Source organism: Tubulanus polymorphus, chromosome 3 (genome assembly GCF_964204645.1).
Source record: "Tubulanus polymorphus chromosome 3, tnTubPoly1.2, whole genome shotgun sequence".
Taxonomy (NCBI): domain Eukaryota; kingdom Metazoa; phylum Nemertea; class Palaeonemertea; order Tubulaniformes; family Tubulanidae; genus Tubulanus; species Tubulanus polymorphus.
Genome location: NC_134027.1, coordinates 25,838,507 through 25,861,343, shown reverse-complemented (window position 1 = coordinate 25,861,343; position 22,837 = coordinate 25,838,507). Strand labels below are relative to the sequence as shown.

At 38.6% G+C, this 22,837-nt stretch overlaps 1 protein-coding gene and 1 non-coding gene across 2 annotated transcripts; one reads left to right on the top strand and one right to left on the bottom strand.

Moving 5' to 3' along the window:
* Positions 1 to 2,048: 2,048 nt before the first annotated feature.
* On the top strand, positions 2,049 to 22,081 carry LOC141901959 (properdin-like). Its single transcript, XM_074789568.1, has 11 exons — positions 2,049 to 2,269; positions 10,693 to 10,820; positions 12,800 to 12,929; positions 13,404 to 13,550; positions 15,010 to 15,180; positions 16,100 to 16,270; positions 17,518 to 17,691; positions 18,086 to 18,265; positions 18,856 to 18,993; positions 20,508 to 20,836; positions 21,224 to 22,081. Exons 1-11 carry the CDS (start codon positions 2,206 to 2,208, stop codon positions 21,293 to 21,295), a joined length of 1,704 nt encoding a protein of 567 aa, XP_074645669.1. The 5' UTR covers positions 2,049 to 2,205; the 3' UTR covers positions 21,296 to 22,081.
* Positions 17,714 to 17,785, bottom strand: Trnap-agg (transfer RNA proline (anticodon AGG)). Its single transcript has one exon. It is a non-coding gene; the product is annotated as a tRNA-Pro (tRNA).
* Positions 22,082 to 22,837: the final 756 nt, after the last annotated feature.

The following is a 22,837-nucleotide window of genomic DNA, read 5'->3' as shown; positions in this document are numbered from 1 at the left end:
TCTATTGTAAGGAAACTTTTCAGATTTGTTTCTCTTTTTGTGGAATTTGGTCTTATTTAACAAACTACTACTTCATCAATCTGTAAAACCCTCATAACATAATCTTATACAATGTAATTTGTTGTTTGGAAAAGAAGAAAGACTTATAGTTTTAATAGCTGATGATAACTATGCGTCCGTTGATGGAACACTATGAGTCCGTGTTGCAAGGATGATTTACATGATAAAAACCCCACAGTCCAGAGTTTTTCCTTGAGCTATAGTTTCAACGTTTCGACTATACTCTGATAGTCATCTTCGCGATTACTAGATCCGATCTGAAGCTATCAACGAATGTTGCCTCGTACGAACTCGTAATATCTGAATGACGTTGACCGATGTTTCTGTTTGTGGGGTCGGCCAATATTCCGGGCATGTTCTCACAAAGTCAACTTTTGCGTCGATAAAAACGGTCTATATTAATATTTACCCAGTGCGTAGAATTCGATAGAAATTGAATGAATCTAAGATCGTGCTGTGAACGATATTATTAATAGTGATGATTAATCGTTCTTCACTGCGCGTATATGAATCAGTGGGATTTATAGAAGTAAAGGATATTATTCGGCGATCATGACTTATTGAATGCTTTCACGAAAGCAATAAAACCCTCTCGCGACCGAACCACGTATTTACTGTTCGGTCGCTAATTACGGTAATTATCGCCTCGTTCATTGACTCACTATCCGCCGCGTGAAAATACCGCTTTCAACGATCTCCAAAATGTGATAAATTACTTTGAATTAGAAAAATATCTTAAGGCCCCCACAAATGCTGCGGCAAGCGCGTGTTTAGTAATTTTCACTACGTTGCGGTTACATTAGTGAACTAAGCGAAAATTACCAAACATGGCACTTTCAGGGTCAGGGGTTGGCAAAAATACAAAAGATTGAAGCATCTTTAACAACTGACAGCAATGAGATAAAATGAAAAAAAAAAATTGCAGGAAATATCTACTGCGATGTGGTTTGTTGATCGATAGTCGTATGGGGGTGTGCCAGTGTGCGTAAACCTGGGAATCCGGGATTCGAAACCGATGACACCAACCGCTCCACCAGGGGCTCAGCTGATTGACTGCCGGTGACCAATCACGCATGACGTCACGCGGAGCTTGGTGAATTGTGGGACGTGTAGAGACTAACGTATTTTGGCGATTCGTGCAAAATGTGTTTTAGAATTATCATTTTACATGATGCGGCGTACGTGTGCGGTACGTGTGCGGTGTACTCCTATTTTCACTCGTGTGCGGCGGGTTGAAGAACAGACACAATAAACCACGCATTAAATGAGAAACTTTGTCACAAACAGGCAATAAACTGTATATTGTCACTTCTTGTAGCAGAGACTCGGAAATTGCTACATATCCACTTCGTGTCTTTTGCCCGATTGGCAAACCACAGTCGAATGCGCCATCTAGCGCAACGGGTGGTTGTCGACAACGATTTGATTAAGAACGACAAATAAATGAATTAAGTCACGAGAGATAGCAGCGTGCAGAACTTTGGGTATTGATATTTTCGCATGGGTATTCAATACGGATATAATATAATACGTACAATTACGTTTGTTTTGTAGAGACTGAAGCTGTATACCTGCTGCGAAATAAACTATTTAGATCTTAATTTTTGTCATAGTGGAAAATTGCGTAATTCATGAAATGAGAAAACATATTTTTCCTCACTTGAAAAAAGGGCGCTATCACTATGGCCTGAAGTGCACTATGTTGTTCGCACCCTCGCCCCGACCTCGGGGATGTCCACGATTCGGAAATTTGCTTTAAAAATACTCTAGATCGATCAAGTATTTGCAGAACAAGAAATGCCACGATGCACACACGTACAAATTCAATTTCATCTTGAAAGATGTCGCTCTTGGCATGCGAACCTCGCGGGCAAATTCATTTCCGCGCTAAATTTGGAGTTTATCGACTCAATACGAGTAGAAGAACGAATCGAGAGGAGGTTTCTCTCGACAATTCACAGAACCATCAGTTACTAAGGATACCGAGCCGTGTGTCTGCCACGCAGCGAGCGCCGAGTTGCCGCCATTATTCGTCATCCCATCAGGCGCGTAGGAATACGTCGCTAAAACCCGGATTTACTCGCGCAGACGAACTATAAGCCTTTCTACGGCAAATGTAAACAACGGTTTCAAATACAGGAAAGAATGGAACAAAAAAGTATCTGGTTCGTTTGGATTACAGTGACTGTCGTTTTTCTATCCACCATTGGTAAGTGAGTTTATTACACTTGTCGCATAAACGCAACATTATCGCGGAACCACCTTAAAAACAAATAATAAATTTGCATATCTTCTTACGAACTGAATTTCCTTTAACCATTAAGAACAATTTATTACTGATATTATGCACATGTATTTGATCCAGTATGTCAGAGTATGTACCACAGGGGCTCGTAACAGAGTTGTAGGTAATGTAAAAACGATAATCTGTTAATCCAATGTCGATAGTATACATAAAATAAATTATGTTATATATACTATATACATTGGATTAACAGATTATCGTTTTTACATTACCTACAACTCTGATACGAGCCCCTGTGGTATGTACAGTCATATGTTATTAAATGCATTTTGTGTAGAAGTATCACTTTTTGCGTAGAAATTTGATCCGTCATAAACGTTTGAATTATATTGAGGCACGTATGGATACGTTTTGAATTATGAATATATTCTCGAAAACTATTCGATGCACTGTAGAAGCATGCTTACGTATACAAGTTGGTTATCAACGTTTTCAACGGGAAACTTAGCATTTTTTAATCGTGATAAAACACTCTGAGTCCGCGTCGAAACGATAATACGGTAAAAATCCCGTTATACGAAAAAAAACTCTAGTCAGAAATGTTTCCTTGAGCTAGTAGTTTATTACGACTATATCTTGATAGTTATCATCTGTGTTTGTTCAGTACTTCTGAAGATGTCGATTAGTATATAGTCAAAACGTTGAAATAAATATTACTAGCTCAAGGAAATATTTTCTTTTTGTATTGTGGGGTATAATAGAATAAGGATTTTTTTGTCAAATTTTTTTAGAAATAAAAAGTAGCTTCTCTATTTGAGTTGGCGTTATAGCTATTTTTCCAGAAATTCAGTAATAAATCTCTTGGCAAACGGATCTAATCCTATCCTACAAAACCCGCATAGATTGCGTTGATGACGAATATTCAGATGATGTTTCGTGGTATGATGCCTACATAAGCCACCAGTATCGACCAAACTGATACAGGGGCGTACGGATAAAATGTCACACATGATTTCCACGTATAAATAACGTACAGCTCAGAAATCAATCCACACAAATCCATATATATTATACACAAGGATACCATCGAAATTAGCATAAAATAGCGTGATTTTCCTATAGTTATCCACCCGAAGATAATGACTGAAAATTGAGTATTTTTATAAAGGAATTTCATTTATGTTAGGAAATGTTTTATGAGAGCCAGCGTATAGTTTATCTATCACGTGATCAACGACGTGTCCTATCACTTGTTGAATTCCGTCCACTGAGTGACCTCATGGCGATTCAGTCCGAGTCTGAGTTTCTAGAACCATATCATGTGTTCATAAAGAGATCGAATAGATATAAAATACTCTTTCCTCCTATCTACTAATTATAATCAAGAAATAATTCATTCGAGAATGAATACGTTTAGGATGAAAAAGGCGATGAAATTGGATAAAGCGTCGTCCCCCAAATGGTTGACACAAAATGTGGAATCGTCCTATGCCACGCTATGACTCGATATTGCTGGATAAAACCAATCTTCTGACCGAAAATACACATCTCATCTATGCAAAATTCGAAATATTTTGAAAGAAACAGAATACATAATGCAATAGATAGCCGTTTAGCACCTAAGTGTTGTTGACACCCTGTGGTTGAACTGTTATCCATGTGTCTGGCAGCAACATGCGGGATATACATTACGAAACGTATACGGCTGATCTTAGATTCCATATAGTTAGGTTAAACAGAAATGTCGTAGCGTCGAAAGTCAATAATTTAGATGTTAATTTCTAGGCTGGGTCGTGTATTCTATTGTTTCATGTAACTTAAGTTTGAATTATTAATTTGATTTATCGTTTCTGCTTGAAATACAAAAACCAATGTTGCCTTCGGGAGGTCAAAGACCAAATATCTAAATTACTCTTTAGGTTTTTTTGTAGCGAGCTTATCTAGATTCTCTAACCAGACACATCAGACCATTGATCTCGGCGATCATTGATCTCGGCGTCCAGACTTAATTAAACTTCCATGTGCTACAAAACGTGACGAAACCCCGGAATGAGATCGAGTCGGCAGTGTGAAATAACACACGTTCGATTCGACGTCGCAATTTCTCTAAATCGTGATTGAAAACGGAGGCAAAATGAATCATTTTCTGATTCATGTTCAAATGTCAACAGTTTGACGAAAATAACCTTCAAAAGCAGGAAGGAACCATCGACTATAGGCGCATGTTGAAGGAAGTGAGCACACTTGAACCATTTAACGAGTCTATAGTATGCGCTGTTAAATGAAAGCGTCACTTCACATTATTTTCCCGATAGAAACTGTTGAACGATTCGGATTCCAGGTAAGGTGTATAATAGCTGATGAATATTCCGTTTAAACCGGTGTTTCACGTCTGGCCCACGACGCCAAGGCTGTCTTCAGACTGACGACGCTGTTTCTAGTGAAATTAGTCTGAAGTATTCTGGTACTTGTTTGAAGCCGTCGTGATTGGAATTCACCGTTTCATCGTTACACGAATAATGAAAATAATGTCGACAATTCTAAGGAAGAAGTCTAACGGCGCGGTGATTATAAACAACAGTCCCTCTGATTTACACACCCATTCAACTACGGTAATTAATAAAACGTAAGAATCCCATGTTGGATTCTAACCGAACGAAAAAGTTAATTTAGAAAATAGAAATATTTCGAATGGTTTCTACCACCTTTCATCAGTCTAGAAAGATATGTGAAATAAATGCAGCAAATAAGAGATATTATATTAATCTAGTAGATTGAATACTAGATCAAGCAATACATATATGATTTTCACTGGGGCTCGTCGTTGAAGTTTGGAGGTGAATAGTAACTTGGGTCATCTTATATAGTTTTCACATATATTGCTGGGATAATGGAGAATCTAAGCTACTATCCACCAGCAAACTTCAATGACAAGCCCCTGTGATTATTTCGTTTTCTCTCGTTGCTGACATGTAAATTTCGCAGCATCTACCGAATTCTCTGCGAACCGGACTGCTGTGGTCAGATGTAATGGAAATGGATGACCGCCATTAGCGGGGTTGCGACACATATATGTATATACACGAGTCTGTACACACAAAACCACCGAATACTGCGATAGCAAAACTTGAGCTTCAAATTGTATTAAAGCAGTGAATATTTCATATTCCTGCTGCTCAGCGTTCATTAAGTACTACTAATACTAATTCATACTAATGTTAAAAAGTTTTCATTGAGAGTAAAGGGTCCAAAACTTTGGAATCAAATTAGTCATAAAAACCAGTAAAAGTTTGAATATTTTCAAATCAAATATGAAACGCCATTATATATCCACTTATTAATTGATTGTCCTCTTTTGTTGATCCTTCTTAAGCTGCTTTATATCTATTTAGCATACTAGTGTATTTTCTCGTAAATCTCTGTATTTATCGCAGTTAATTTAAAACAGCAGTTTATTAGCCAACTACTACATTTTATATATTTAACATTCCTTTTCAGGGTTTCAGTTTATACAAGCCTTGCTTTTTCTGAAACCCCAGTTTTATATTACAACATTATGTACTAAATATAACATTGTACACATTGTTGCAATTTATTTCTGAAATAAATAAATAAATAAATAAGTGTTAATTATTGTTTGTCTCGTTGTCATGTCGCTATACTCCTTACTTTTAGCTTTCGTCGTCAAACGGGCAGAAAACCTCTCAAAATGGCGGCATCACCGCGAGCTTTTTTCCATTTCAAAACATCTTATCGCACGCGTAAAAATCTAACACGAATCGAGCGCTGAGCCTGTCGGCGATATCGCAATCCGAATTACGAAATCGGGAAAATTTGCTTCATTAGCGCTTAATGTTCACGCTAAGCAGGAAATGAATCTCAGCTGAGGACGTTTCATAATCATCTTCTTCTCTGATATCGAGGATGATGGTATTTTATATATAAGTACCGTTGAATTGAGTGTGATTTATAGACTCCACGGGGGACCTACAATATCCTCCTATACACTGATTGCCAGAACTCCTTATGGTAATCAATTTTATAGAAATTTTTTATTTTATACATCGTCTGGTAACCGTCTCTTGTTAGGCTGTATAGGCTGTCACACAGTCGATCGGGTAACGCATCTATTCGACGACGAAGCCCGTAAAAACCTACGCCTCGTCGGCTCAGCATTCGGGAACGACTTCATTGTCTTCATCGCACGAGGCGACGGGTAACATTTATTCGGAGATTAACCCAGCTACCAAAATACGATGTTTCATACATTCCGTAAATATCTTTTCATTTCATGCGATACTTCTGTCCCTTAGTCACATCGCTGTCACTTATATCCTGCAACTAACTATCCTGCATTCGCTGCTAAATATGTAAGTCCATAGCTCTCAGACTTTATGCTTGAAGATTCATCTTCGGCGGGAATAATTGAGTTGTAACCTGAGTATTCCTGAAAATGACAATTCTGATAATAGTCGAAACGTCGAATGAAATATCAGCTCAAGGAAACTTTTCAAAATCGTATTGCGGTAAATCTACATACATTTCATAAATGCTTGTTGTAATTCGAACTGTTCTCGTTTCGTGGGTGAGATTTTGAAATGATTTCGCTCTTGATTCACGGATTTTCGTCTCGATGATGAATATTTTTATTGTTATCGTGTTTGACGACGCTCGGTTTGAAATACGACCGTGTAATGTATTCCCCGGCATACTGCTCACACACACCGCCGACCGACTCTATATCTCCCATTCTCATTCTTCTCCTCGAACCTCGTTATTTCACTCGCAGAAATAATTCTCCTCTCCGCGATCATCGGTCTGGTGGTCTTTTGATTTTCCGTCACGCAAATCATCGCTGCAGCATTTTATGATGCTGTACAACTCGATATCCGTCGCGCATCTTCCGATTATCACACAGATTACCGTATATCGGTCTCGACTATGTGTCGTTGAATATACCGCGTCATACGTCGTCTGCGAACACGACATCCAGGGGCCGATCCAGACGGCAGCACAAGCTGCACGTGCTACCTGTTTTTTTAAGTAAAAGACAAATGTAAAAAGTGCCAATTATTATGTACGCTGCATGAACGTATTTTTATAGAATTCCTGTACATATTTCAAGGTTAGAATAAACTTTACTTACTTACTTACTTACTTACTTACTTACTTACCGTCGCAATTTTCCAGTGCCCTTTTGAAAATACAATGACACAATTTTCAGTGCACTTTTTACACCATAGCAACTAATGAGACAGCGCAAGATTTAACTTATATTCTCTTATATATACCTCATATGCCTAGAAGTTGTATGAAAATGCACTGAAATTTCAAAATTTTCCAGACCCTTATTTTGGCTGTGTGAATATTTGACTTGCCCTTTTTCATTATACCCGCCTTTTCATTTATTTGTGCTCTTGTCAAAGTCTGCCCCTAGATCCGCCCTGACACCTTGACAATATCTACCACCACAAATCGTCAGAACGATTAGGCAACAAATTATAGAAAATCAAAATTATTCAAATTGACATTTAAGTTTCATTATTGCCGGTGTTTTATATAGATTTCTTGATATAGATTCTGCTGAATTAGCATTGAAAATCATCTTCGCATAATTTCGAAATATCTTAAAATTCCTTCCAGTGCAACTTTTATCAGCATTAAGCATTATTTCGATGTATATCCTTTCTTCGATAGAAAGGCATACATCAAATTATCATATACATATTTGGACACGAAATACATAAGCCTATTTTCTAGAGTTTCCTAACTTCCTTTTGAAATCCCCCATATCGATCGCGCGTGAATCTATTTTTCGATATAAAAGCCTATTTCAAATCATCATATACCACTTATACACGGAACAGTATGTATATATTTGAATACGAAACACGCGATGCCCGGGGAAATGAATATGAAGTTTCTCGTTTTAACTATTCCAATATCGACAAGATACAAGAGTATGCGCCGTTGTTACCGAGAGCGTCGCTTTGCATCCACTCTATCGCGATCTGGCTCTACTTTGCCCGGCATTTTACGATATTCAACAAGAAATGTAATTATTCGGAAATTGAGTTGCATGCGATGTTCTGGTAAGGCTCCTCCTGAGTGGCGACGCGATTGCTCGATCGTAAATAGGTACCGTTTGGTCGTAGATTCGGCTAGAATTGACATTTATCCCTCGCCTGATTTCGCCTACTTACTACTAACGTCGTCGAATCGCTATTTGCTTCTGGACCTCTCCTCTCTGCAGACATCAGATAATATGTCATACTCGTTTAGCTAGATCGACCGATCCTTTACATTTGCGCAGAGTAGGAAGTAGATTTTTATTATTCAATTGTGTCTCGTTTCACGACGGAAAAAGAAACGTCTTATCCCACGTACGATGTATGGTATTATGTTTTATGATCGCGAAAGAAATTCGCCGAGGAAATCCTGAATTTTTGTTCGTCTTCTAATTAAAGAATTGATTGGAATCCGAAACTGGTAATCTGTGCCTCAGAGGGAAATTTATTAACAGTTTGTAGGAAATCCGATGCGCGGGTTTAGAGATTTATTGATTTTACATCATCGTGAAGCGTTTATCTTGAATTTGAAGAAGAACGGAATTTGAATAACGGTATTCTGATTCTAAAACAGTCCCCGAGTCGATATCTCACTAGAAATAACCATTACGCGTTTAGATGTACCGCATCCCGTCAATCTAAATTCTCGTTCACTCTCGTTCCTGTCGCCGAGATTTTACGAAATTCCGATAGTATTTTGTTATGAAACATCAATAAACACCATGTAATTCCAATAGACCGAGTTCAGATCAATCCAATTTTATCGTAACAAAAATATTAAAACTTTTTTTTTATATATCGGGACTACTGGGCTATCTATCTTCTGGTGATATTGCACAACTTAGGATTCATAATCAAAACGATGACTAACCAAGTGACATCAGTCGAATAAAGAAACGGTTTTAGTTGCAGGATATAAGCGACTAGTGATGTCATTTAGGGACAGAATTATCGCGTGAAATTCTAAACCTGTCGTCGACAGTAAACAAATTATGACTATTACTCATTGAATAAACAAAAATCGCTGTATTCTCGGAATGTCCAGTTAAGCCCGCGAGGAAACACGGAAACTGGAGACAGCCACATGTTTCCGAGCGTTTCCCTGTGGCGTGTCCGTTTACAGGAAACATGGTTTCGGGAAACAATGTTTCCAAGATCAAGATCTTTGATTATGTGTTTCCCTGCGTCGTGTGCGTGTGTTTGGGCTTTTAAGACGGGTTTGAATGAATAATTTGGTAATCTTTAATTTAGTCATTGTATTTGAACATTGACGTCAGGTTTATCAATTGAAATGGCGCCGGCCATGTCGACTCTGGTGTGACGAGGGATACGACTGATGAAGTAACGGTTATGGCTTTATCTGTAACGGTCTTACGAAGGCACGTACTTCATCGATCCATCAGCTTTCTTAAGCCGAGCAGAAAATATATACAGTAACCATAAAAAACCCTGGGTAATTGTCTGAATCCCCGGCGTAACACATACAAATGGTAGATAATCACACCAGAATTATACGATTAATTAGTAAATAGCGTCTCTAAAGTATCATAACCGCGGCATCCAGCTGATAGTATCTTTATCATACCATATCAACTCAGTGCATAAAACACGCCAGTTCAACAAACGAACATTTCCCTCCAAGATACAATTTCCTTATGGAAATTGCGATGTAATATCATTATCGAAACCAAAACTTTAAAAAAATGGTCCAAGCAAAACGTTTGGTATCTTAGAAAAAAAGTGTCAATATAATCCTACTGAAGTTATGATAATCCATGGTTTTACTGTTAGACTAGTAGGATGTGGTGAGTTAACTGTTTTGTACGGGAAGCAATTTGAGGCCAGCTATGCAGTTGTTTTTGTCTGAGGAATAATGACGAAAACAGATGAGTTTGTGGCGGGGAATACTGTCTATTCTCGTGGGACGTATCAGTCACAGTCAATCGATACGCCCAAACGTCGCCGCCGCCGCCGCCAGTATCGTTACAGGATCTACACGAGTAAAAACAGACATACTGTCGTCGCATTTACTTGCCTTGATACAATTCAATTTCAAACCGAATATTTGCACTCAGAGCATGTATTCCGAGTCTCAACAGTCTGCGGACCCCAGTTCCATGTTGGATTCTAGTCAAATTCAACTGTAGAGTCAGTTTAACCAATTCAAACGTGAGACTAAGCCCTGAGTTGAGTTTCACACAAATTCTAGACCGATTTGTTTTTATCATTACTTCGCTTTATTATGAATCGATTCAGGATTATGAATACTTTCATTGGAACTGGAATCTGTGGTTAATATTGCTGTATTTCTATTTTCAGATGCTGAAGTTTGTTTCAGACGATTCATTCCGAAGAAACAAGGATGTCGTAGTCGAATGAAGAAGCACTTCCGGTCTGCCGAAGCATGCTGTCGACAGAACAAGGCATCTGGTTACGCATTTGTTGAGGTAGAGACAGATTAGGAGAAGGGGAGAGAGGGAGAGGGAGAGGGAGAGGGTGAGAGGGGCAGAGGACGTCCCCATTCTCAAATACATTTCATATTCAATGATGATAAAGAGGCCGTGCAGCCATGTGTATTTGTCACGTGACAACGCCATATTGACGGCCAAACACATTAAAGCATGAAATATCCCTGAAATTCTGTAAATTTGTAAATGAACGTGTTATCATTTTTTGCATGGCACTAGCGGACAAACATACTATAACGCCAGAATTGGTGTGAGGTGCATGACCTCTACAGTGCCAAGAATACACGTGTATTTGGTGTCACCCATCTGAACAGTGTTTATATCTGTCGTGTCGTCTCTGATGTACCAGACATTGCGAGTCACTGTCATGCTGAAGTGTGAACGCACTACGACTAATATACGTATGAATAGGCCATAAGGATCACATTATCACCATTTTGCGTATTCTTCAAGTAACATTTCGCGACATGTTAACGCTGATCCAACTAGCAATACGATATACAAGATTCTATCCGCCGACGAGTACCCTGGACCATACTATTTACTGCCTATTCATCCCCGGTTACCCTGGACGGTAAAACATGCTTTTTAATTGACGAATAAACTGCTTATTTATCCGTACAAAGATTATATCCATCGATGCGAGATCTTCCGTTATTCCATGCGTGGTATATCGTGACATCTAAGAATATCTTTCGTGACCGTGAACGCGCTATCAAACTGGTTGAATAGAAGAGTGACATTGACCTTCACAATACGAGGCACGCAAGCGATCAGAGATGAAGTTTTCAGTTTTGACATTTTCTTAATATATAAATAAACGAGGACCTGGGTTCACTCTTCAGAGTTAAGATTTGACTGTAAAGGGGCTAAAAAGTGGATTTCCATGGTTTTAATATGAATTGAAAAAAATTTCCATGGTTTTAACCTGAAGGTCAAACTGTAACCGTGGAACTGGATCCGGAGGATATTAGTTTGAATGAATGGACAATGATTCAGTTCCACATTTGCGAATAAAGATTTGACTCAATAGTTAACTCATTAAAAATGAACTGATTTTAACTCAGAGTTAACTCTAACTCATTACTGCGTAAATGAATCCCCTAGATCCATTTCCACAGTTGTGAGTTAGAGTTAACTCGAAGAAGTTGAAATCAGTTCATTCTCAATGTTTTTAACCCTAGAGTCAATGTATGTTGCGAAAATCATATTAATGATATTATCAATTTCGAACAATGAATAAATTGGACAAAATGAACCATACTTCAGCTTTCGTCGCCTGTTGAAACATGTATATACCTAGGGAAGTTCGGTCACACTCTCTCATCATACGAACTGTAGCCTATAATGACTGGTATTTTTCAACAAGTGTCTTGTCGTGTGTCGTCATCTCGTTAAAAATGTATCTAATACTCGCGAATCTCGCCCGACAAATTGATGAATCATCCTTAACAATCCTGACACTTTAACAACATTACGATCGATAGCGCGGTAGGAGATAATCTTCCCTCGGTCTTTTCAACACGTGCAATGATTATCTAGAAAAAGGCGTTCGGAGACGGAACTTCAGTAAAAACTGATAGTCTAGAGATTAATGATTGTCTCATCTCAGTTCTCGTCGAGATAGCGCGGCAATGCTCGGCAATTATTTGTTCTATCCTACGATGCAACGATTTATCAAGTAAATGGTTATAGACATTGTTTGACATTTAGTTTTCTGTTAGTGATCAGATTCCGTCACGATGATACCTTAATAGAAAATTTCTGGATGATCAATAGTCGACTCATACGACAACAGATGAAAGGAGTGTCTTATGTTTCCAAAACCAATCAACGAAATGAATCCCAGATTCGTATCGGCGCATGTTTTATTCACCGATTAATCAAATTTACTTTACCTATACATGCACGCACGAGGGAACGGAGTTGTTTAAACAGCCCGGCTCTTTTTTTTTCAGGATCGAATCGGGAAGAAGTTGTTCTCGTGTAGACCGTGTACTCAACTTCCTCATCAGTCAAACGTCATTCAGAATTTCATTCCTTCGAGCGGCGTACATGAAACTACCATACGGGAACCCGTCAATCCAGGTATGAACCACTTGCCAGGGCAGGAATCGCCATTTGATTTGATTTGATTTATTGGCCATTTACCTAATCATTTTACAGAATCAGCTTGTTGGTTTTCTGCAACAGAAATTCGAATTATCTAGAAAATATTCGTTTACGCGACAAGCAGAAAAATTATGGCATAAAAAAACCCGACACCAAAATAAAGTCCGAAATATTTCATTGAGTTGGACGTTTCCGCCCATACTCTAATGGTCATCTTCGGGTCTACTGAAAAAATAAAATTAACGTTTAAAATGCGTGTTACAATATTCCATGTTTTACTGAATTTCAGTATTTATTTGCTTCATATTTCACCTAAAAAATGTGCACGGACAATTATGTCGTACAATTCACATTGCAAGGTGGCCAAAAGCTGGCAAGAAAAACAAAAATTATTTCGCAGGAGTTTTTGCAGGTATATATCAAGTATACTACAAGTTTATTTGTATTCAGAATGGGGCCCGTGGTCGGACTGGACAGCTTGCAGTGCTTCGTGCATGGCCGGAATACAAGAACGAAGGCGATCGTGTAATTTAGCCAATAGATGTAAAGGTTTATCAGTACAAACCAAATCCTGCAGCGTACTGGCTTACTGCCCAGGTAGGTAAACACACACGTCACCCCGAGGGCGATATTTTGTCTGTTATTGTCACAAGTCGCTTCGTCAATGGAACTACGACGTCGTTTGTACCCCGAGTTTTGCATCTCGCAACAAAAGAAAATGACCTACGACGCTTTGGAAATGGATTATTTCTGTAATAGTGATATGTTGTTTTATGATCAAAACGTATCGATTGTGATTGATGATGGTGTTTCTAGTATAACTCAGTCCGCGCATGCGCGACAGGAAATTAGACAAGTCTTTTAACAGCGGAGTATCTCGATATACTGCTAGACGTGATAGCAAACACGTAATAGATTGAGAACCGTAAAATGGCGTATCTAGTTAGGAAAGAAAAACATGAAAGCATTTTTCTATATCGAATCTGAGCAAATATTTAAAAATAACAGAATAGTGTTCTCGAAGTGGATCGTGATTTTATGCAATGACATTATCGTAATGTCTAGAGTTTAGTATAGGTATATTCATTAATGGGCGATCGATAGAATGTTTAATTGATCGCGTAGTTCGCTTAAGTAATTTCTCGACGCATATAAAGCTGTATCGATGTGACGTTCTAATTGACTTCCACGCGTCGCAGCAATCAGTGCTCGACGTTTAAATGTGCACCGTATTTGCATAAACCTCGATGTTATGTATATAGGCGTTAACGATTCGCTATTCGACCATAGCGACAGAAAGGATCACAATCCACCTATGACTGATGCGAAAATAAGTTTTATCGTAATGCCCGACTTTTCGCCGACTGCGTATCAAGTTTTTTCGTTCTGACAAGAAAAGAACATGATCATATTTTCTCTGATCACGATCACGAACCGATGTAAACGTTATGTTGGATGCCTTTAATAATCATCATCATTAACGAACTTAAACGTCAAAGAAGTTTTTATTCTATGACAAAATAATCATGATAAATGCATATCAGAAAGATGATGAGAAAAAAGCAATTATTGAACATTAGAAATGATAAACATTTCACGAAATTAATTTATGAGACTGTAACTATTGAGAGACGCTTAATTGCTACCTTTAACAGGAACTAGGGAAATTCATTCATATGATCAGAGGCTGATTGTTTGAAGCTTTAACCAGTAATTAAGGAGTGTTTAGCCATTCACCCTAAAACGAAGTCTCAGAGTCCATGGTTTAACTAAAAGACTGGTTAAGCAATTCAGGTGAAAATTTTCGTAATATTAAACGCTATTCAATTCTATTGCAAGTTACCTAAACAGGCAGCTGATTCGGGCCACGAAATTTCAGATTGATTACAAGAATAATTTGTGTAAAAAAGCCTTTTTTTCCACTGGTAAAGCTTTGAAGGTCGGCCCATGGTCTTCACAAATACGACGCTTTAATTGATGCAATATTTCTCACACAGTAGCGAGAACAATATTATTATTTATTGCCGTCGCCAATTTCTGTTTTTATATATTAAAGTCGATGGTAATTGGGCACCTTGGTATCCATGGAGATCGTGCAGCAAATCGTGCGGCGGAGGAATACAGACAAGATTCCGTCGCTGTAACAATCCGCCACCCATGAATGATGGCAAATACTGTCCGGGAAATTCGACCAGTACCAGGTCATGTAACGAGAGGAAATGTCCAGGTAATTGTGACCAATGCCCCGGCAGTTGCTCCGGCTAAAAACAAGACAAATCAGAAGAAAACCTGAATACTTATAACTCGATTAGCATTTCTCGGGAATTAGAATTTCAACTGATCATGAGATTTCTTAGTTTTGTACAGCAAATAAGAGACAGTAGAGATGATATACTACATATACTTCTAGTAATGCATGATAGTCCCTCATCATTAGGCAATAGTTACACTTATATTTGCCATAAATTTGCATAGAAAAGATTTAGCTTTAACTTACGCGTAAAATGCTTCGGTGACCTTGTCAGTCTGATCTCATTAGACCTGCCCGAATAAAAGATCTTTTAGAGGACTAGAATAAGTACAGAAATCCAGAGACAACGACGATGTATAATCGTTTACAGTCCTATATTCCTCCGCCATTTTGTATCATGTTTGTGTATATTTTAATCTGTATCATCAACTAATTATACGAGAAATTCATAATAAGCGTGACTCTAAACCTGTCACCGAATGAGTTATTTTCTACATGGGAAAGAATATCCGTAAACCTGATAACCAAACAAGAAAACTAATTTTAAGGTGTGGGGTTTATATTATGTTAATCATGATTTTTGGATTTGAATATATCGATTATTGAATTGAATTGACCGCCAACCAGTCTAGCCCCGATATATTGATGACGTGGTCCACGTGCTCTCAAAATCAATTATTAGATTTTATCAAATAAAGCTAAGAGTTTTGAAATATATTTGATTACACAAAATAAACGCCAAACTCACCTTGTAATTGACATTATTAAACGCCAATATTGATGACGTAGTGCACATCGACTTACACAGAACCCCTAGAATAACGCATACTAGGTATCAATGTATATAAACATTATTGTAACGGTTTTATAATCTTGTCATTTCTGATATTCGTAGTCGATGGCCATTGGACCGAATGGAATGCATTTACACAGTGTACGGCTACGTGTGGACCGGGGGTTAAAGTTAGATTGCGCCAATGTAACAACCCTCCACCTGCTTACGGCGGCCACTACTGCAAGAATGCACCGTTCGAGCATAAAAAATGCCAGGAAAGATTGTGTCCGAGTAAGTTATCGTCAGAGATGAAAACAAATATGCAATAAGTAGAAAATTCCATAATAGAAATGACGAAATGTTCAGTATAACTAAGCCGCGAGACGTTTCGGTTTTATCCCCATAGTCATCATCAGTATTCCTGAAGATGACTATTGGTATAAAACCGAAACATCGAAATAAAGCTCAACGAAACCTTTTAGACTCATTTTCTTTTCTGTATTGCGGGGTTTTCCGTATTATCAGGAGACTAAATCAGTTATTAAAAAGCTGAAAGGCGAATACAAGTTGAAGACTTTTTTTTGCGATAAAAAGTATTCAATAATGAGTGTTGACAGATAGATTGAAACTCGCCATTCATCAAATGTTCAACATCGATCATCTCTCATATTGCGATCTAACTAGTTTGTGTACGCAACGAACGCTTTACTTGAATTTCTCAGAACCGACGACGACACAAACCACGTTACGGATAAGTATGACGGCTAAACGATAGCTCAATTCATAGACATTTTATGAGACGTATTTGCTGCGGTAAAGTGTCGACTGTGTTTAATATGTATAGCCTCGTGGTAAAGATTGATTACTGTGCTTATAGAGTTTCCAATTCCAGGCGAGTGTTTGTTTTAGATGCAGTCACGATCAAACGAGTATTACTTACCGCTGAGAGCTACCTATCCGTCATAGGCATTCACTCCTGGTAACCGCAGATCTGCTCGAAGATAGACAGGAAATTAATATTCGACATTGAATTCAAATATGGTCATAGTTTTTCAAAATATAAATCATTGCAACGTCGGTTTTGAGTTATTCTGTCATACTGTTACGAATATTAGGGTTTTTTGACCATTCGCCATTGTAATCTTTTTGACATTTACAAAAGTTTTCTTGTTTAAACCACACTCAATGTGCCGCGAAAGTTCTATATCGGGGTAAACAGATAAAGTACCTGTTTGCACCTATGGAAATATCGTGTTGATGTTTTCTTTCAAGGACTAACATAGATACAGATCGTACGATAACCACACTCAAACGTGGTGAACGGATAATAGGATAAAAACCCACTATGTATAATTAAAAGAATTCGTCAGGTGTGACGTCATCGTCATCGTCACCTGACGATGATCTCTAGTGTGAGATCGAAACGTCGTGTTTTGACATTTTAGAAATAAATTCTCGATTTTAAATTCTTTTAATTGTACATAGTGGGTTTTTATCCTATAGATACAGATCATACGTGGCTACATCATTGATTTCAGTTGACGGTGGCTGGACGCTGTGGAGCAGTTGGTCTAGACTGACGGTCACGTGTGGCGAAGGCGTTTCCAAGAGGACACGAGTGTGCAACAGTCCTAAACCAAAACATAACGGGCGCCCGTGTGAAGGAGATTCAGAGCAGTTCAAAACGATCAACTCCAGCAAGCCGTGTCCAGGTTAGTCACACGAAAAAAGTCGGGGCTCGTCCGGGAGTCGAACCCGGGACCTCTCCCACCCTAAGGGAGAATCATACCACTAGACCAACGAGCCGATTACTTTAACGATCGATCATACTTTATTTTGATAAGTGACTTACTGAACGTCATTCGATCTATAAGTGACAACCTTCTTTTAAAAGTACGGAACACTGGATAAAGCGAAATGTATGAAATATGGCAGCAAAGCAGCAAAGCAGCCATATAGCGTGTGTTTGCTTCGCTTGTTTGAACGCCCGTACCATGAAGCATACAAAGTTTTATAGATATCAGTTTATGAAATACCACTATTTTAAGTGCACCACTTAAGGGTCCTAAAGAACAGTATGATAGATGTATCTGTATATCTATGCAGTTAACGGAGGATGGTCGAAATGGACAAGTTACGGAGAATGTCAGGCGGCAGCTTGTCAGAAAGGATACCAACTCAGATCGCGCACCTGCACAAACCCTCGTCCTCAACACGGTGGTAGATACTGCGCCGGTAATCAGATTGATAAACAGGAATGCGTCAACCACGTCGACTGCGTGAAAGGTTTGTTAGTTAGAAGACAGGCGTCGATCCAGTGTTGACTACCTCGCATGGGGGAAAATTCTAGAGAACTAATTAAAAGAGGACAATATAAGAATCAATCCCACGTATAATCAATCACAGTATAAGTCATTTTCCACCATTTCTATGATTAAGACTCCGTGGGCCGGTTCCACAGTCGAATCTTAAGTTCAAAAGTGGGTTTAAGTCGATTGGTCTTAAGTTGTTAGATTGGCTATAGAACTAACGTGGTCTCACACTAGTCTTAAGTCTAAGCGATGACTGTGGACTGGTCCCAAGTTAGATAATTGTTTTGGGGACAAGGGCACACACCCTCCACCTCAAACTCCAAAACTCACCGGAATTAGTGTACTTAGAAATTTACTCGAGGAATGTTGCCTCATAAAAAAGCAATTCAAACGTTCCCAAAGTTTTTTTGACTTGTGTCTACCTTTCTTCAAGAACAGCATTTCAAATTTTTGAGTGCCTCACGGGAGACATGCGAGGCACTCTGGACCCGCACCTCTTGTAAGGAAATGTATTAACGTAACTGATATTTAGAAAACACTAAATGGATTTAAATTTCATTGAAGTAAATGGAGGATGGTGTGATTGGTCAGAGTGGGGCGTCTGTTCGTTAGACTGCGGAGATATCGATGACATCAGTTTCCAGAAGAGGATCAGACATTGTGATTGTCCGGCTCCGAAAAACGGCGGTAGCGACTGCAGCGGTAAGAATGTATATAAGCCGCGAGAGCACACGGGCGTTTTTAACCCGGACCATTCGCTCACACCGGGCGAACTTCGGTTATCTGAACCAGTCGACTATATTCGAACAAAGTGAAACCGATTGTCAGTTAGTCGGAACTATATTCTGGAGATAGTTCGCAAATTAAGCGCATTCGGTTATTGGTTCCGACCACTAGTCGACTAGATACGAAAACCGAATTTGGCCCTGGTGCCAAATGTGGTCCGCGCTCATTAGCACCGGTCGATTTACAGCGTCTTATACTGGTTCTGGAAGTGATTCACCTCACTTGCTACAGCATCATTTTAGTAACGAGTGAATGAATACGGTAGAACGCGCTCTCAAATTAAGCAGGGGCCAAATTTGAACCGGGCCAGTTTGACACAAATCATCTCCGCGGGATCTTGGCAATAATGTCATCGTAATGTAACGAGTCAAAGGGTTGATTTCAATCGCTAAAGCCTCTCCTCGAAAACCAATCATCACGGTCGTCTGTCTCAGAGAGTGATCTATGAAACTATTGAACTCAAATCGCTCTTAAGAGATTAACTCTTACAACGTTACTTTACAACGTGATTCGCATTCACGATATTTACGTCCTCTTCAGGGACAATCAACGAGTAAGTGTGATAGGCCATTTTCAATGCGCTCATTCCGGAAGACGAAATATTCTTGGTCGCAGATATCTGCCGTCACGGAGACGGAAGAATCTTCTAAGTGCGGCAATCGAAAAATAAAGTAGATAATTCCTCTCCTAGAAGAGCGCACTCGAAAAGGGACTTACGATCATTAATGAAAATCCTGCCCGTGTTGTGATGATGATAAACATAATCTTACAATAATGATGAAAAATAAAGTCCGGAATGATAAGTTTATTCGATTCAACGTTTCGACTATAACCTTTGACCGTACCTTCAGGAATTCTGAGTTTACAAAAATATGAGATTTGTACATGTACATATTATCAAGAACAAAGGGACAAATTTAGTAATCAGAAATGACGTCAACTGGGGTTGTTGCAACCTTATAAGAACAACTTCGAAATAAACAAAATTAGGCAAAGCTAAGTAGAGCTATACGGCTAAACAAAAATGATACTTGTTTCTCCGCTGCGGCAGGGTCATTTTTGTAAAATATGATAGAATTTGTTAACAGTTCATTTCTACAGCGGCCGGGTCTGTTATGGTAAAATTGATCACGATTTAAAAAAAAGTAATGTATAGGGTAGATTGGCGGCCGGCCGGGTCAACTTTTAAGCTCAGCAGAGCGGAGATACAAGGTATCAATTTTTTTTAGCTTAAGTTATCTAAAACAAAAGTGCTATCCTTTAAAACAAATGAAGACTAGAGAGCGTTGAACCCAGAATCTAACAACCAAGAAATATCTCTTAAAAGCATTTGAAAGTCGAGTGATTTGAAAAGGAGCTTATGAATGAATGAATTTTATTTCGCAAAATAATTGCACCTAGGTTTATGAACTATTTCTTCTATATTCAAGGTGTAAGATTCGAGACGAGGAATTGTGAAATAAAGCCGTGTAATCACACTACGTTCGACGACAATATAAACACCGAGGAGATGAAAGATCTGGAATTCGTATTGAGATCTGACACCGAAGATGATAAGATCGTCATCGACGAAACAACTACTGGACAAATCCAACCGACAACCGCCACGCCAACTCGACCATCAGCGGGAGTACGAGTCGTTCCGGTAGGCGGCGCTGCGGCCGCTGGATCCGGAAATGGACCGACGAACAAACCGGAAACTGGTTCCGGTTGCACTTCCGCCGGATCTGGAGATGGTAGTGATGGATTATGTGATCAGGTATTGTTCATTGTTGCGAACAGAAATCGTCAGCCAATTCTGAAAATGTATTCGAAACCAACCTGGAATATTCAAGACTTTATCTCAAAACACATTTAGCCAAGTCAATTGCTCTGTTTCACGGTTCTAAGTTTAGATTGGACTCAGAGTTTAAACATTGAAACAGGACTTCTCATAGTTAACTCAAAGTCGCACGTGGAACTTGGCCCTGGACCTGATTCTAAAGTTGTTGCACAATACTTGACTTATCAGATGAAATCAGTTCATTTCCAAAATTCTGATCCTCGAAATGAAAATACATAAGCCTGGAACTGATGTGTAACTGTCTCCTGAATACTTATTTTCATTGTTTTATCATTAACTTAGACGTATTGTATTTTTCATAAGGAGCCTGAAGACAGTGAAGCCAATAAAGACGAAGATATGACGGAAATGAAGACTAACTTTTTGAATTACTGAATGTTTTAAATGGTGCGTAATTTTGCTATTGAATATCGGGAAATGTACATGGACCCAGTGCGTCGTGTATGCGGTGCGAGACCGCAGTGTTCTTGGTGGAAATTTTCAAATAGAAATCTAATTTCTGTAATTAAGATCATTGGTATAGATTAAATTGAAACTCTAATTAAGATCTGCACCAAGAACACCGGATTAAAGTCCAGATGAAAATATTATTTTCTTGGCCATATGTGTGTTGACAACGGTTATACCTGTGTTATCGTGCTAGAAACTAGAAATAACATTTTTGAAAAGGTACTTATGGTAATTCTAATTGCGTGAATACGATCTTGTAATGTGAGAATCATAAACATTTCTCGTAACCTGTCGAGTCCGTGTTATAGTGATTAAATAGCTGGCACTCAGAGATTCACCAATATCCGTGTATGTATCAATAGAAAGACGATGTTAGTATTTGTACATAAATTACCACCGAATCTATATAATGATCATTATTATTATTACTATATGTGATATGGATGTATTTAATCATACTTATATTCATCAGAATCAAATGTTTAAATATAAACTGTTATTTTGATTTGTTGTAAATGTAAATGAGGAGTAAACTACAAATCCACAAATCTTTTAGCATCGCCGACCGGTAACGCGTGCATAAAATTCAGATATACAGAGTATCAGATACGGTATCAAACGATATTCATACTATCGATTGATACCGTATCATTCGTTCAACAAATTTAACGCTTTCAGAATCAAGATTTTTCATGAGAAAATACTGAATAATTCGATGTGATAAATTTAACTGTAATAAAGTTTGTTACTTTTATTACCAAATTTCTGTTTTGTTTCTAGTATTGTCGTTACAGGATAACGTCCACGCTTATCTCTAACCCTGCTTGATTACGTCTTATATCCATAACTCTTCAATATCAGACATTTAGCGGTTAATTATCCTCAATAAAGTCATTCAACCTCGAGTTTTAATCTTTTAAGGAAACACGTTACTACACCGTCAGGTGCTGCCGCTATGATCAACGTTAGCGGATTTGTCTTACACTAACACGAGGCGAACCTGGCAATCAACCGGCAGTGGTAACGCTGATCACTAATTCAATCGCGCTATCGTTCTTAGAATAGTCTCATTTATATCAGACATAGCGCATTAGTGCGTGTGAAGGCGTAACCAGAGTTGATTTATGTTTGAAAAAATCCGCTGCACGTTACAGTGTAGCGAGGGCAGCATGGTGATTAAGACCCGTTAACGACGAGTATCTCGCGGTACGAGGCAGGACCGACTTTAGACAGCACTTAGTCGGCTTGCATCTTGTAGTTTAGAGTTCCCTTTGTGCAAAAGAGGATGTTTGAGTTGTCTGTAACTGATACTACTGTATTTAAACTTTCGATCCGCGAGTACGCTCTCATTCAAAACGAACGATTCCTACGGTATTGATTTTATGAGTATACATGCGACCTTTTTGAAGCCATACATACGAAACTCATTATAAGCGGATAAGAAACAATCCAAAATTAATGAACAGA